Here is a 14,894-nt window from a genome sequence, read left to right as displayed (position 1 = left end):
GGAGCGGCGGCGCTACTGGACCAACCCAGCAGCACCCCAGCTGCTCTGCCCCAGGCGTCCCCAAGTCAGCCGCTGCTGAAACTGACCAGTGGCTGACTACAGGAAGCCTCTGCCCTGGGCTTCCTGGAATCAGCCGCTGATCAGTTTCAGCAGCAGCTGACTTGGGGATGCCTGGGGTTCTTAAGTTGAATCTGTATGTAAGTCAGAACTGGCATCCAGATTCAGCCGCTGTTGAAACTGATCAGTTTCAGCAGTGGCTGAATCTGGACGCCAGTTCCGACTTACATACAGATTCAACTTAAGAACAAACCTACAGTCCCTATCTTGTACGTAACCCGGGGACTGCCTGTACTCAGTTCTCAGTAAGGATCACCAGTCTTCCTTAGAGAGTTGTAGAAATCTTTGGGGACAAGCTTGATTTTTCTTACAGCCTGCTCTGAGCTGCCATCCCAACGTGTCTCCAGTGCATCTCTGCATTCTCTTGGATTATCTATGTCAGAGGAGGTATCTTCTGTAATTTCTCCTGTGAGGATCTGGTATCAATTGGAAACAGCTGCATAGAATTCTTCCTCGTCCTATCCTTGTTGGCCACAGACACACATCCTTGTCTCTTTCTTGTCATGTTGGATTCCACCTTAACCTTTTACCCTGGTGTTTACCAAGTGCCAGGCAGCAAATGTGAGCTCTGTAGCATTTCCCTGTCTGTGTGTGATTGCACAGAAAGCTCTGGCATGTGGTGGAAGAAAGGGCAACCCTGGTAAAAAGGGAGAGGAGAAATGGTGCAAATACAGAGCCCTTTGTTTTAGAAGATGTTAGAATGGAGGCCTGGTTTACAGAAGAGTGGGGGAAATGGGGAACACAAACAAGTGTGTGTGTGTGTGTGTGTGTGTGTGTGTGTGTGTGTGTGTGTGTGTGTGTGTGGAGAGTAGAAAATATTTTTAATCTCTAAGGTGCTACAGGACCGCTTCTTTTTTAAGTTACAGGCTATCACGTCCCCCTCTGAGTCTCCTACTTTAAAAGTTTCTCGTTCAGTTCTCCTTCCTGCAGATGTTGAGTGAGATTGTACAATTCAAAACCAACATAATATACCTAAATAGGAAATAAATATAAATAGGAGTGGGGAACTTTTTTGGGATAGGGGCTGCTGACCTTCAGAAAAATCAGTTGAGGGCCACACACAAGTGAGAAGCAAAAAAACAAAAACCCCTCACTAACATGTTCCCCGACTGGAAAGAAGAAAGCTCCTCCCCACATTCCCCTCACACACCAGAGGGTAGGGGGACCCAAGCAACTAGATTTGGAGTGTGTTAGCCCCGTGGGGGGATGGCAGGAATGCTGGAGTGCTAACAGAGGCTCCTGGAGACTTGAGCCTCAAGGGTCTGGATCTAGGCGAGTTGGGGGCCGCGTCCAGCCCCCGGGACTTAGGTTCCCCACCGCAGCCTATGTGATGCCAGTTAACAATTTGCCTCAGCAATGGCTGAATGGCAGTCTAAAGAAAGTCAGTGTGAAATTCCTGTGTGCAAAAGGCAGGAGCAAGCCTATATGTGCAACACAATCTGTATGCAATGGAAATGTCTCCCAAATGCGAAAAGAGATTGGTATTGTGGAGAGAACATTAGATAAATAACTAGGCCATGAAAACTGGACGAGAGCATCAAATACAATTGCAAGGAGACAGACAACATCACAGACATAACCAAGAAGACGACGATAAGCATCAGAAATCTCTAACATGAGAGATTTAGAGAGACAGTTGCTTCCCGAAATAGCCATGCAGTGTAGATGTACTCTAGGAAATACTTCCTAATTGTCAGAGTGGTTAAATACTGGAATAAATTGCCTAGGGAGGTTGTAGAATCTCCATCACCTGAGATATTTAACAGCAGGCTTGATAGTCATCTTATCAGGGATGATCTAGATGGTGCTAGGTTCGGTTCTACGACCGGTTTTGTTCAATATCTTTATTAATGACCTGGATGAGGGGATGGATTGCACCCTCAGCAAGTTTGCGGATGACACTAAGCTAGGGGGAGAAGTAGATACACTTGAGGGCAGAGATGACTTAGACAAATTGGAGGATTGGGCCACAAGAAATCTGTGAGGTTCAACAAGGACAAGTGCAGAGTCCTGCACTTGGGATGGAAGACTCCCAAGCACAGTTACAAGCTGGGGACCAACTGGTTAAGTAGTAGTTCTGCAGAAAAGGACCTGGGGGTTACAGTGGATGACAAGCTGGATGAGAGTCAACAGTGTGCCCTTGTAGCCAAGAAGGCTAATGGCATATTAGGTTGCATTAAGAGGAGCATTGCCAGTAGATCCAGAGATGTCATTATTCCCCTTTATTCAGCTTCAGCGAGGCCACATCTGGAGTATTGTGTCCAGTTCTGGGCCCCCCACTACAAAAAGGATGTGGATGCATTGGAGAGTGTCCAGCGGAGGGCAACCAAATGATTAGGGGGCTGGAGCATATGACTTATGAGGAGAGGCTGAGGAAGTTGGGTCTGTTTAGTCTGCAGAAGCTGCAGAAGAGTGAGTGGGGATTTGATAGCAGTCTTCAACTTCCTGAAGAGAGGTTCCAAAGAGGATGGAGAGAGGCTGTTCTCAGTAGTGACAGATGGCAGAACAAGGAGCAATGGTCTCAAGTTGTGGTGGGAGTGGTCCAGGTTGGATATTAGAAAAAACTTTCACTAGGAGGGTGGTGAAGCACTGGAATGGGTTACCTAGGGAAGTAGTGGAGTTTCCATCCCCAGAAGTATTTAAGTCTCGGCTTGACAAAGCCCTGGCCGGGTTGATTTAGTTGGAATTGGTCCTGCCTAGAGCAGGGTGCTGGACTTGATGACCTTCTTAGGTCTCTTCCAGATCTATGGTTCTCTGATTCTATGGTTCTATGTGCTTGGTCCTGCGCTGAGGGCAGAGGACTGGACTTGATCTCTTGAGGTCCCTTCCAGTTCTAGTATTCTATGAAATGTCTGACTAGTTTTTGTGCTGGTGTGAGGAAATATATTTGAAAAAAAAAATCTTAACTCTTAAGCAGGGATTTGGAGCAATCAAATTTTTTTAATTGCTCCGCTTCAGCACCAATAGTGACTGCTCCAGCTCTGTTCTGACTCCGCTCCATGCTCCGACTCAATTAATTTTTAACTAAATAAAAAGGTGCATACTGTAATTTTGAAAAAACATTATTTTTATTCAGTATTTTAAAACAATTTAAATTTCATCAACAATGATACGGTCTAGAATAATTCATAATTAAATCTGTAAAAAATTCTTGCAGCAATCAAGTCGTCTTTCATAGCCTGCCGCAGATCATTTAAAATTAACTTTAAAGCCAAAAACAGTCGCTGTACCCTAGCTTGAGTTGTTGGCGTGCTCGAAGCAATTCTACAGGCAGCCTGAATGCGGTGTGGGTAGCTGTGAATGGCCTCAAAAACAGACTTAACTTTTAGCCTACCAATAGATTCCATCACCTCACAATCTTCCCGAATGTTTCTCTCGAATAATGCTTTATTACAATTATGAATTCTCGCTGGCGTCTTTCTTGTTTATTCAATTCCTTTTTGAAGTCATCATCTGAAGAATTGGTGCTTTAATTATCTCCATTTCCCTGTGATGGTTGAAGACGTCTCAGGGATGGACGCTTGAACAAGATCAGAGTGGAGACAGAAGTTTGAGAACAGCCTGCTATTTCTGAAAGATGTGAACTTTCTGAAATCGCAAATTCGATTGTTGATGACTCCTTTTGTTGTGTTCGTTTTCTTCAGTCTCTTTTACCAAGTTCAAATGTAGCAATAGATTTTGTTTTTCGAGTCGTCGAGCAATATCAAGGAGTCCTTCCTTTGCCTTTGGTATTTCCCTTGAGGTAAGAAGAATCTGATACCGTGGGTCAACATAAACTCCAGCAAGGAAATGAATATTGTCAAAAAGCTTCTCTTCGTATTTCTGCATGGAGGATAGAATTCCTTCTGCAATTTGTCCACCATTTTCTTGCAAGTATGTTGACAGTTTTCACCATTCCTTCATTAAAACTCCCAGGGTTACATCGACAGTTTGAAGATTCACAGTTGTTTGGTTTGGCTTTGCCAAGAGGTCTCACAGGTTCTTCACTTCGTCCCATTCAGCTTTTGTTAACTTGAGTTCTCTTGTTCCAGCAGCAGCCACTTGTTCACAGTAAGATTGAAAAACAAGAAGCCGATCAATCATCGCAAATGTTGAACCCCAGTGAGTCACAGTATCCAATGATTGAGTTACCCCATATAGATCAAGCAGAACACTTTGAACACTTGGGGTTCATAGTTTGACAATGACGTGTCAAATTTTTGCCAGAAATTTCTTCGCTGGCTCTTTGTTCAGTCCATCCCAGATTGCCAACTGAAATGTGAATACCACACCTCATCAGTTGTGCTTTTGAGTCGTCCTCGTGAAGCCATGTTGGAAGTATGAGGCTAGGGTCATTAACCCATTGCGCAGCAGCATCCATGTTGAGTTCGATTTCATCTATTCCCTTAGTTCCTTCATCAGGCAAAATAGCTTCAGTTCTGTCCACATCCCTGTTCTCAGAGGTAGAAATGGTTTCATTGTCCTCACTGAAATTTTTGACGGCACACGTCATGTTTGCTGCATTGTTAACGTAGATGCTCAGCACTTGCATTTCACTGATCCCAAATTTTTCTAAAATAGCTTTTACTTGACTTTTCACATAGAAAGAATTGTGATGTCCTTCAGTGTCGATTATGTCCAAAGTTTTTACCACAGCTTTATCTTTTCCTTCTTCGTAGTACTGAGCATTGATTGCAAGCAAATTTCTGTTTCCACAGGTTGCCGCATCCATTTTCAGGTAGCACAGTTTTTGCTCCAAAGTTTTCTTGAGCTCTTCGCGACCAGACTCAGCTGTCCTGACAACTAAATGACGAACTGCATCGTGCCCCATTGAAATGTTATGCTGCCGACCTATTTCATCTGAAATTTTTTGGAATCCTTTGTTCTGTAGCCAGAAGGTAGTGAGTGGTGTTGAACTCAAGCAATCTATTTCCATCAGCCCTTCATGGAAAGTATTGGCATCCATGGTGACTGTAACCTTTGAGGACTTCAAACATAAGTCAAGTTTTGTTTGCTCAATTTTGGGTTTCTTTTCAGATGAAGCTCTGCAAAAAATCTTTTCTCCAGCAGTTTCAAAGAGCCAGATGAACGTCTTTTAGCCACATCAGGTTTCTATTTTGCCTCATCTTCCTGGTCCTTTTTTGTAACACGAGCCGCATAGTTTTCAGGATGGTTACGTTTTACATGCCACCAAAGGTTGAAACTTTTCACGGCACTTTCTTCACTTGTCTTGAAGCTACATGGTTTGAGCTCGCCATTCACTTCCTTTTCCACCGTGCACATTGCCAGTTTCTTCTTTGTTTTTCCCAAAAGCCCAAATTTGGGCTTTTCAAATTCAAAAGTAAAGACATCGTTGAGATCCTATTCCATAAATTGGCTATCAATCATGCGGGGCAGATTTGATTTTTTTGTTGTTGTTGTTGAAGCCATAGCCAAATCTTCTTGTGCTGCTACCGCATCCAAATTTTTCTTGTTATGATCTTCGAAAAGCAATGAACAAAAGCATTACATTTGTTATAATGTCCCTGCTTGTGATATCTTAACCACTTAAGGTACTTCGAATTTATTTTGGATTTTTCTGGACAAAAATGATCCCATTTTCTTTTCACACAAAACTATTATTAAAGTATATTTTAATATTTGAACATGTTTTTTGCAGTTGTAATGAAGTAAGTAGTATTTTTAATATACATAATGTAAATTTTTATTTATAAATTGCAAGTTAGTTTTTCTTATGACATTTTGCGGTAAAAATATTTGAAATATTTTCCAAGTCTCTAATATCTCAAAAACGCTTTAATATAGATATATCAATGAAATTTGGTATATGCCGTAGCATTAGTACGTGCTATCGCTGTTCTACAACATTAATCGTTGGGAAGTAACGAGGCTACACGTTACCAAGTTGAAAATAAACACATACTAAATCTAACTATCTAATCTACGCAAGTACATACTCGCCTAATCTTGGCACAAGGGTGGGATCAGTCTGCAGTTTTTCCAGATTCTGATAATTATCTGATTCTTTAATAAAACATATCTCCAAAAAACTTTGTAATTTTGTATCTGTACATTAAATCTTGATTTCAGCCGAAGAGAGAATAACTGAGACATATGACATAAAATGGTAAAGTAGATGTTAATATCAGTTGTTATGCAATCTGAAACTTTTTGGCACGTTTAGGACTTTCTTGCTAAAATATTCATTTTGGATTGGAAAAAAAAGAAAACTGGAGTAGTGGAGCAGTCAAGATTTTCTGTGCTCTGGCTCCACTCCAGCTCCAGGCAAAAACCTGCAGCTCCACTGCTCCACACTCCAGCTCCAGGCTCCGCTCCAAACCCCTGCTCTTAAGTTAATTAAATGAAGTGTGTTTGTGTGGCAGCGTATCACAGTTCCATACTGAAAGCTTGTATTAATTTCCTAGGGTGACTCTCTTTTTTTGAACCCTAAATTCTATTTAACTGCTTGTTGTACTAGATGAACTTGGGACCCAACTTGATACCAAGTTTTCTGTAGTGAGTCAGTGTTTTTTAAAGTTTTGGTCAACATTTCTAATTTAAAATCGTAGAGTGAAATAAAACAATTTTAAAAGGCAAAGAAATGAATATTGAGTTTCACACTGATAGGACACATAGTTGTGGAAGGGGCGTTGGAAAAATGTATGCGCCTTTCTAGCCTATTTGAGAAAGCAACCCTAAGTTGAATACTAAATTTTGGCACTGTTTTACCTCTGGCCCTTGTGCATTTGTCTGTCTTCACCTCAGCACTTAATTTCTTAGGGGTGTGTATGTACTTGCTTCTTTGAGGCAATTGTACCAATTTTGCCTAAGTCCACTCTTCAAGGTCCCTTGAGTGAATTAGTAATCAGGAGGCATGAGGGAAATTCTTGCAAGAAGCAGAATTGTCATACATAGACATTTTGATTAAAAACATGATATGTAAACCGGGGGGACCTTTTTTGGGTCTGGGGCAACTGACCCACAGAAATAGCAGTTGGGGGCTGCACACAAATGAGAAGCAAAAAAACACCAAAACAAACTAACCCTTTCTGACATGGGCCCTGACTGAGAAGGAAAAAGGCATTCCTCTCACACATCAAAGCCTTGGAGGGCCTAGGCTAGTAGATTTTGTGTGTTCCAGCCCCACTGTGGGGCGACGGTGGGGCTGCAGTTCCAGGCTTAGGATTGGGGGGGTGCCCTGAACCTCAGGGGCCAGATCCAAGCTAGGTTAGGGGCCACATTCAGCCCCCATGCATTAGGTTTCCCACCTGTGTCATAGAAGATATCCACATGTAGTCTAGGTAATTAATGGTCGTGAAGCCATCATTAGTGTTAAGTTCTTGTTTTTTTAAAAAGCACATATGCGTCTTTTTACAGCTTTATATAAATTAGATTGAAGAGGTATTAATTTCCTTTTCATTTAATTTTTTCTTTGTTTCTTTATTCTTGCAGTCATTTTAATAAGTGATTGGATTCAAGATTTAGATCCCATGAGGTGTAATGGTGCCATATCCTCAGTGTGGTATGGCATGCAGTACCGCCATTCATTTATCCCAAGGAGCCAAAGAACAAATTTACATATAAGGAGAGCTTATTGTTCACCAGCACCTAAGAAGCCTGACACTGAGACTGCAACGGAAATGGCCATGATGCTTTTTCATCGGATGACAGAATTAGGGAAATTTTGGGGAAGAAACTCCCTCAGAAGAATTTCTACAACAATGAAAAGTTGGTGGGATAGATATGAAGAGTTTGTTGGTCTTATTGAAGTTCGAGAGGCTCAAGGAAAAGTGACAGAGGTAATCCTGTGTACAGTTACGATACAGGAGCAGTGTGGCATGCAGCAAGTGATAAGCTGTTTTGTTAAAACATATGTTCTAGCTGTGAAATAGAAAGGAAAATAGTGACACTTCTCCAGGGCACCCAGGATTCTGAGTCATCTTGCCGTCACCTAGAAATCTTGTCTGTGCTTGCTGTGGTTCAGTTCCCCAACACCACCAACCTGTAGTTATACAGATACTGCCTTCCAGAGCTCTGCAGGCCCACTGTCTCTACAGGTTAATCAGAGGTACACTCCAGCCCTCAAGTCCTCCACATATCCCTATGGAGTGCCCAGCTCTGTTCCACTGGGTGCTTCCAGAATGAACAGATCCCCTTCTCCCAACGGAACTGGACTGGCTGATGTACTACTCATTTTACCGCAGGAAAACATAGCACTTAAACATGCTTTTAATAAAAACAAGATGTTTATTTAACAACAAGCAAAGATTCAGGTAATAGCAAGTAGATGGACATATTGAAAACAAGGTATTACACAAAATCATACGATTCATTTTAGAACTTAATCCTGTCCAACTGTGGTTTGCAGCTGGGAGCTCTCATCCTGCTCTGCAGGGCTCTCCTCTTTTCTCTTCCGTAAACAATGCAGAGTGTAGCTCTATACCGATAGTTACAGTTATAGTCGTTCAAAAATCCATTATCTTCACTTGTAAACAGGACTTCCTGATAGTTTATTTCTTCTTTAAATTCACTCTCAAGAACATAAATGGGCACCCATTGTGAACCATGTAATACTCCATTTACATGTAATCAGATAACTATCTCCTGTAGGGATGTAAAATTTTGATTATTTTGGTAATCAAATAGTCGATGCAATTTGCTTCGACTATTCGATTAGTCGATAAGGGTGCTGTTGCCTTTGAAGTGTAGCAACAGCCTCAGGACTGTTGCTACACTTCAAAGGCGAAAACGCTGTGGGTTTTCAAATAGTCCCCTGCTGGTCTCGTGTTCTCTGCAGCATTTCAAAGTGGCAGCACCGCATGGAGCCCAGGATCGGCCACCATCAAGATTCACACAGCGTTTCAAAGTGGCAGAACCATGTGGAGCTTGGGGTCAGCTGGGACTCCTCTGCTGAACATGGGCTCCATGCAACATTTCCACTTTGACAAAGCCATGTGCAGCCCAGGATTCCAGCTGGCCATAGGCTGCATGCAGCATTTCAAAGTGGTGGAGCTGCTTTGAAGCACTCCCTCCTCCCCCCTCCCCCCTCCCTTCTGCCTCTTTCTGATAGAGGAAGCAACGGGGGGAGGGGGGGAGCGACTAGTCTGTCAACTATCGGATAAGCAAATGCTTATCCGATAGTCGACTAGTCGTTCACATCCCTAATCTCTTGTCCGAAGAAATCTGTTTTCTCTCATTCTGGTGACCAGGCCAAAATGGCATGGCACACCTTTAGAGCATAGTTTTCAATATATACCCAGCACTTTACATGCACTTACACTCGTCTTCATCATAATTGTGAAACACAGCTTTCGGTAAAGATCTCACACGACACTCTTTCAGCTAGCACGTAGATACCAGTTCTAAGGGATCCCTGTAAACCTTCTACATGGCTGTGCCCTCTGCCAGTTGGCATTGAGGTCCGCAGGTCACAAAGACTGCAGATACTCTGTTCACCAGTAGAAATGAGACTCCTTCACTGAATTTTGGAAAAGGACCTACTGTCTATCTTCTCTGCTCGAAATGAACCAACGAATTAACATTCTAAATGTATTCAAGCCTAGCAGTTTGTCTTCGGGATCTTGTTAACTGAGAATTTTCCCTTCTCTAGATTTGCATCCCTGTAAGTCAGCAATTTAGACGAACTCAGTGACAATTGGGAACCTGTTTGCAATTAGGAGTGTTAGATATCATGTAACTGAATAGTCAAGTAACTGCATAAAATATTGGGGGTGGGAGCAGTAGCCAGTGTGCTATTACTCCACTCCTGGAGAGCCACCTGCCATCCTTTGCTGCTGCCTCTCTATCAGAGGCAGCGGCGCAGGGTGGCAGTTGGAAGCTGGTCTGCATGGGAAGCCCATTTGAAAACTAGCTCCCCTTGCAGACCGGCTGCCTGCCATCCTGTGCTGCTGCCTCTTGGGCTTCCCGAAGACAGAGGCTTCCCCCAACACTGTCTCTGTAGGAGGCAGCAATGTGGGGCAGGTGGGTCCGTGGGAGCCAATACATGCGGGGAGCTAGCTTAATTCTTTCCCCATCCATATTGGCTCCCGCCTGCCCCCCTCACCCTCTGTGCTTTTGCTTCTCTATCAGTGCTTTTGGGGAGCCTGCTTAAAGCCAGCTCCGTGTGGGCACTGGCTCCCAATTCTGCTCCCTTGCTGCTTCTGATACAGAGGCAGTGGGCGGGAGGGGAGTGTGTGTAGTTGATAGGACTAACCGATAAGCTCAGGCTCATTGGTTAATTGTTTACTTGACTATATGTGCACATCCCTATTTACAATCTCTTTTCAGGCTGAGAAAGTGTTCATGGTAGCCCGAGGGATTGTACGAGAGGCTCGTGAGAGCGTAGAAGCCCAGCAGATCAAACTGAAGGAAGTTCGGGATCGTTTGGATCGAGTATCCCGGGAAGACACCCAGTACTTAGAACTGGCTACTCTGGAACACAGATTGCTGCAGGTAAGGGATATTTCAGGACTTGGAGTTTGGGGCCAGAGGGGCATCCATTGTTTTACCTCTACTGATCATTGCAAATAGCCAGTCCTATTTCCAAACCTGAAACTAAATTAATCTCCAGTGCCTAAATTAACATTGTACCGGGGATGAATTTGATACACAATGCGTTAGAGTGATCGATCATATAGGTTAGAGTTGACGTATGTTGGTAAAACTGTGGAAGAAAACCCAAGATTAAGAGAACAAAGAAAATAAATTTTTTGCTTGTAGAGGCAGGGGTGGTTGGGTCAGTGATCCCTGTAAAGCTTGAATTCAATTACACTGTCTAGAATTTAATGCCTTTTTAAGGGCAGAATTTAGTTAATGAACAGCTAATCTGTCTGACAGGGTTGCCTGTAGGTGAAATAATATGTGCATGACCCCATGCAGCTTCCTGTCCACTTACGATGTAATCCATTACCAGTAGCCCTGTGTGATTGTGAACAGGGGCTGCTAACAGGGAGTTTGGGAGGGGAGTGGAAAGGGGGTGAGATACACTTGTCATTCTTTAAAATCTTTTCACTACACTCTTGCCCTTCAAGGAGGCATTTAACAACAACTGAGGAATTTCGCAGAAGCAGGTATGGATAGTGATAGATCAGCTGTTGTTACCTGCACAGTGTGTGCTATGTTTGTCTTCCTCCCGGAAGATAGAAGAGATTTCATGTGCACTAAGTGCAAGCTGGTCACCATTTTGGAAGCAAAAATTAGAGGATTTGAGGTCCAAGTATCAACTCTGTGTTCCATCAGAGAGGATGAAGACTTCCTCGATAGAAGGCAGAGTTTAATCCTGCAGGCACAGCAGGCTGAAGAGCCAGCCAGCCAGGGCAGTACAGGACAAGGAAGAAAATTGGCAGCATGTAGCCTTTAGAAGAAGAAGGCCAACTCAGGTATCCCCCATTCTTGTAGCGGTAAGTAACCGCTTTCAGGCTCTCTCCACAGGCACTGCGGTGGAGAACACTTTGTCAGGGACCTCTCAGGGAAGAAGTCAGAAGGGAGCACCATCTACCGGAAGGCATGGGTGTGACAGACCGGGCCGGGTCTGGGCACAGCTGAGGGCGTCTGCTCAGGGCGAATTGCTCAAACTAGGGGCTACATACAGCCCCAGATTGGAGAACTTCCCAAAGAGGTCACAAACCAGTCCCACAGAGCGCTTCAGCTGCAAGCCTGGCTAGCCAGAAGCCTCACAAGCAAACCCCTCTGACACCCCAGCTCTCTCCGTGCCCCAAACAGCCCCGGGCCTAACACACAGGTGTGTGGTTTTAGAACCCAATCTCACCTTCCCCAAACGAGTTCTGTCTGGTCCCAAGAAACTAGCCACAGGTCCCTATCAGTTTACACTCTGGATCTTACCCACAAATCATGCTGAGCCAATCCTTTAGAATCTAAAATCTAAAAGTTTATTACTAAAAGAAAGAAAAGCACGAGAGTAAGGTTGTTAAAGTATTATACATTACATACATTGAATCTCCCAGTTCTCGATGCGGGCTTGTAGCAGAGATGTTATAACTACTGGCTTAAAAGTCTTTGGTGTACATCCTATGTCGGGATGGGTCCACAGTTCTTTCCGGCTCGTGGTTCCTTGCAAGGCTGCCTCTAGGATCAAGAGCTGAGCTGAAGACCAAGATGGAGTCGGCCACATGGCATATTTATATCTCTCCCCCCCCCGACTTCTTCCAAGCTGGAGGGAGTCACTTGGCCAGTGGCCAGGTGTGTCTTTGGCCTTCAGAGGTCCATTGTTTCCAGGAGCTTTGCTCATTAGCATGTCTATAGGCTGAGCATTCCTTGCCTATTGCTCAGCCTCAAACAGAGAAGTTTCCAGTATTGACAAAGAATACACATTCATAATTCCACACCCAGATACTATATAAGTATATGGATAGCATATACAGAACCAGTAAAAGGAAAGCTTTCGTTTGACACCTTACATGGCCCCCTTTGTATCAATTTTGGGGAAAAACCCTCCTCCCTCCCCCGGGCATAGCAGTGATCTGGCTGCTCCCCTCAAAATCCAGTAACGTGACAATGGGATGTGTAGTCCTAGGAATGGGAGTTCCACGACCACCCCCCCCAAAATAAGAAGACGGGTGGTGAAGGTCAGGGACTCCCTCCTAAGCGGGACTGAGTCATCCATCTGCTGTCCAGACCTGCAATCTCGAGAAGTGTGCTGCTTACCAGGAGCTCGCATTCAGGATATGACTGAGAGTCATCTGAAAGTGATTAAATCTTCGGCTTGCTACCCCTTCCTGCTTCTCCATGTAGGAACTAACGATGTGGCCAAGAATGACCTTGAGCAGGTGACAGCAGATTATGTAGAGCTGGGAAGAAGGATCAAGGAATTTGAAGCACAAGTGGTATTCTTATCCATCCTTCCGGTTGAAAGAAAAGGTCCGGGTAGGGAAGTGAATTGAGGAAGTAAATGCATGGTTGTGCAGGTGGTGTCGGAGAGAGGGCTTTGGTTTCTTTGACCATGGGACTCTGTTCCGGGCACAAGGATTGTTAGGAAGAGATGGGATCCACCTAACCAAGAGAGGAAAGAGCATCTTCGCAGGCAGGCTTGCAAACCTAGTGAGGAGGGCTTTAAACTAGGTTCATTGGGGACGGAGACCAAAGCCCTGAGGTAAGTGAGGAAGTCGGATACCGGGAAGAAACACAAGGAGGAACAAGCAACAAAGGAGGACCCCAACTCGAATGGAGGAAGTAGGGCAATCAGCTGGCTATCTAAGGTGTTTCTACACAAATCCAAGAAGCCTGGGAAACAAACAGGAAGAATTAGAAGCGCTGGCCCAGTCAAAGAACTATGATTTTACTGGAATAACGGAGAGTTGGTGGGATGACTCACATGACTGGAGCATGTCATGGAAGGGTATAAACTGTTCAGGAAGAACAGACAGGGGAGAAAAGGAGGAGGAGTTGCATTGTATGTAAGAGAGCAGTATGATTGCTCGGAGCTCCAGTATTTAGAGGGAGAAAAGCCTGTTGAGAGTCTATGGGTTAAGTTTAGAGGTGGAAGCAACAGGGGTGATGTTGTGGTTGGTGTCTGCTATAGACCACCGGATCAGGTGGATGAGGTAGACGAGGCTTTCTTTCGACAACTGAGAGAAGCTTCCAGATCGTAGGCCCTAGTTCTCATGGGGGACTTTAATCACCCTGACATCTGTTGGAAGACCAATACAGCAGTACACAGACAATCCAGGAAGTTTTTGGAGAATGTTGGGGATAACTTCTTGGTACAAGTGCTGAAGGAACTGACCAGGGGCCATGCGCATCTTGACCTGCTGCTCACAGACAGAGAGGAACTACAGTGAGCCCTCGCTACTTCGCGGTTCGACCATCGCGGATTCACGACTTCGCGGACTTTTTTCATTACATTATGTATATACGTGAATCCGCGATGGTCGAACCGCGAAGTAGCGAGGGCTCGCTGTATACATGTTAAATATACATGTCCCTACTTCGCGGATTTTCAACTATCGCGGTCGGGTTTGGAACCTATCTACCGCGATAAACGAGGGTTCACTGTATTAGGGGAAGTAGAGGGAGGTGGGAAGCAGCGATCATAAGAGTGACTTAGTGCGGACATCCTTGGTGAGCTTAAACACAAAAAGGAAGCTTACAAGAAGTGGACACTTCAACAGATGACTAGGGAGGAGTATAAATATATTGCTCAAGAATGCAGGGGAGTTATCAGGAAGGCAAAAACGCAATTGGAATTGCAGCTAGCAAGGGATGTGAAGGATAACAAGAAAGGTTTCTACAGGCATGTTAGCAATAAGAGGGTGATCGGGTGTGGGGCCATTATTGGATGAGGGAGGTAACCTAGTGACTGAAATGCAGGTAAAGCTGAAGTACTCCATTCTTTCTTTGCCTCTGTCTTCACGGACAAGGTCAGCTCCCAGACAAATGCACTAGGCAACGCAGCATGGGAAGGAGGTAGACAGCCCTTGGTGGGGAAAGAATAAGTTAGGAACTATTTAGAGAAGCTAAACATACACAAATCGATGGGCCTGGATTTAATGCATCCAAGGGTACTGAGGGAGTTGGCAAATGTCATTGCAGACCCTTTGGCCATTATCTTTGAAAACTCGTGGAGATTGGGAGGAGATCCCGGATGACTGGAAAAAGGCAAATGTAGTGCCCATCTTTAAATAAGGGAAGACGGACAATCCAGGGAAGTACAGACCAGTCAGCCTTACATCAGTCCCTGGAAAAATCATGGAGGGGATCCTCAAGGAATCCATTTTGAAACACTTGGAAGAGGGGAAAGTGATTAAGAATAGTCAACATGGATTCATGAAGGGCAAGTCATG

The 14,894-nt window shown here is 44.3% G+C and overlaps 2 protein-coding genes across 2 annotated transcripts in view; both read left to right on the top strand.

Annotated features, from left to right (window-relative positions):
- CCDC51 (coiled-coil domain containing 51) overlaps nt 1-14,894 on the top strand; it is a 47,594-nt gene that overhangs the window by 3,960 nt on the left and 28,740 nt on the right. Inside the window, exons 2-3 of the mRNA XM_075916671.1 lie at nt 7,549-7,895; nt 10,384-10,548. Of these exons, the coding sequence (XP_075772786.1) occupies nt 7,587-7,895; nt 10,384-10,548 (474 nt within the window). The 5' untranslated portion in view covers nt 7,549-7,586. The remainder of the gene's footprint in view (nt 1-7,548; nt 7,896-10,383; nt 10,549-14,894) is intronic.
- The window catches only part of PLXNB1 (plexin B1), a 288,895-nt gene continuing 284,408 nt past the window's right edge, over nt 10,408-14,894 (top strand). The window contains exon 1 of the mRNA XM_075916670.1: nt 10,408-10,548. The gene's annotated coding sequence lies outside the window, so the exon portion shown is untranslated. The remainder of the gene's footprint in view (nt 10,549-14,894) is intronic.

The sequence above is a fragment of the Pelodiscus sinensis genome, unplaced genomic scaffold (assembly GCF_049634645.1).
Source record: "Pelodiscus sinensis isolate JC-2024 unplaced genomic scaffold, ASM4963464v1 ctg69, whole genome shotgun sequence".
In the NCBI taxonomy this organism is placed as follows: Eukaryota; Metazoa; Chordata; order Testudines; family Trionychidae; genus Pelodiscus; species Pelodiscus sinensis.
This window is presented reverse-complemented; position numbering and strand designations above follow the sequence as displayed.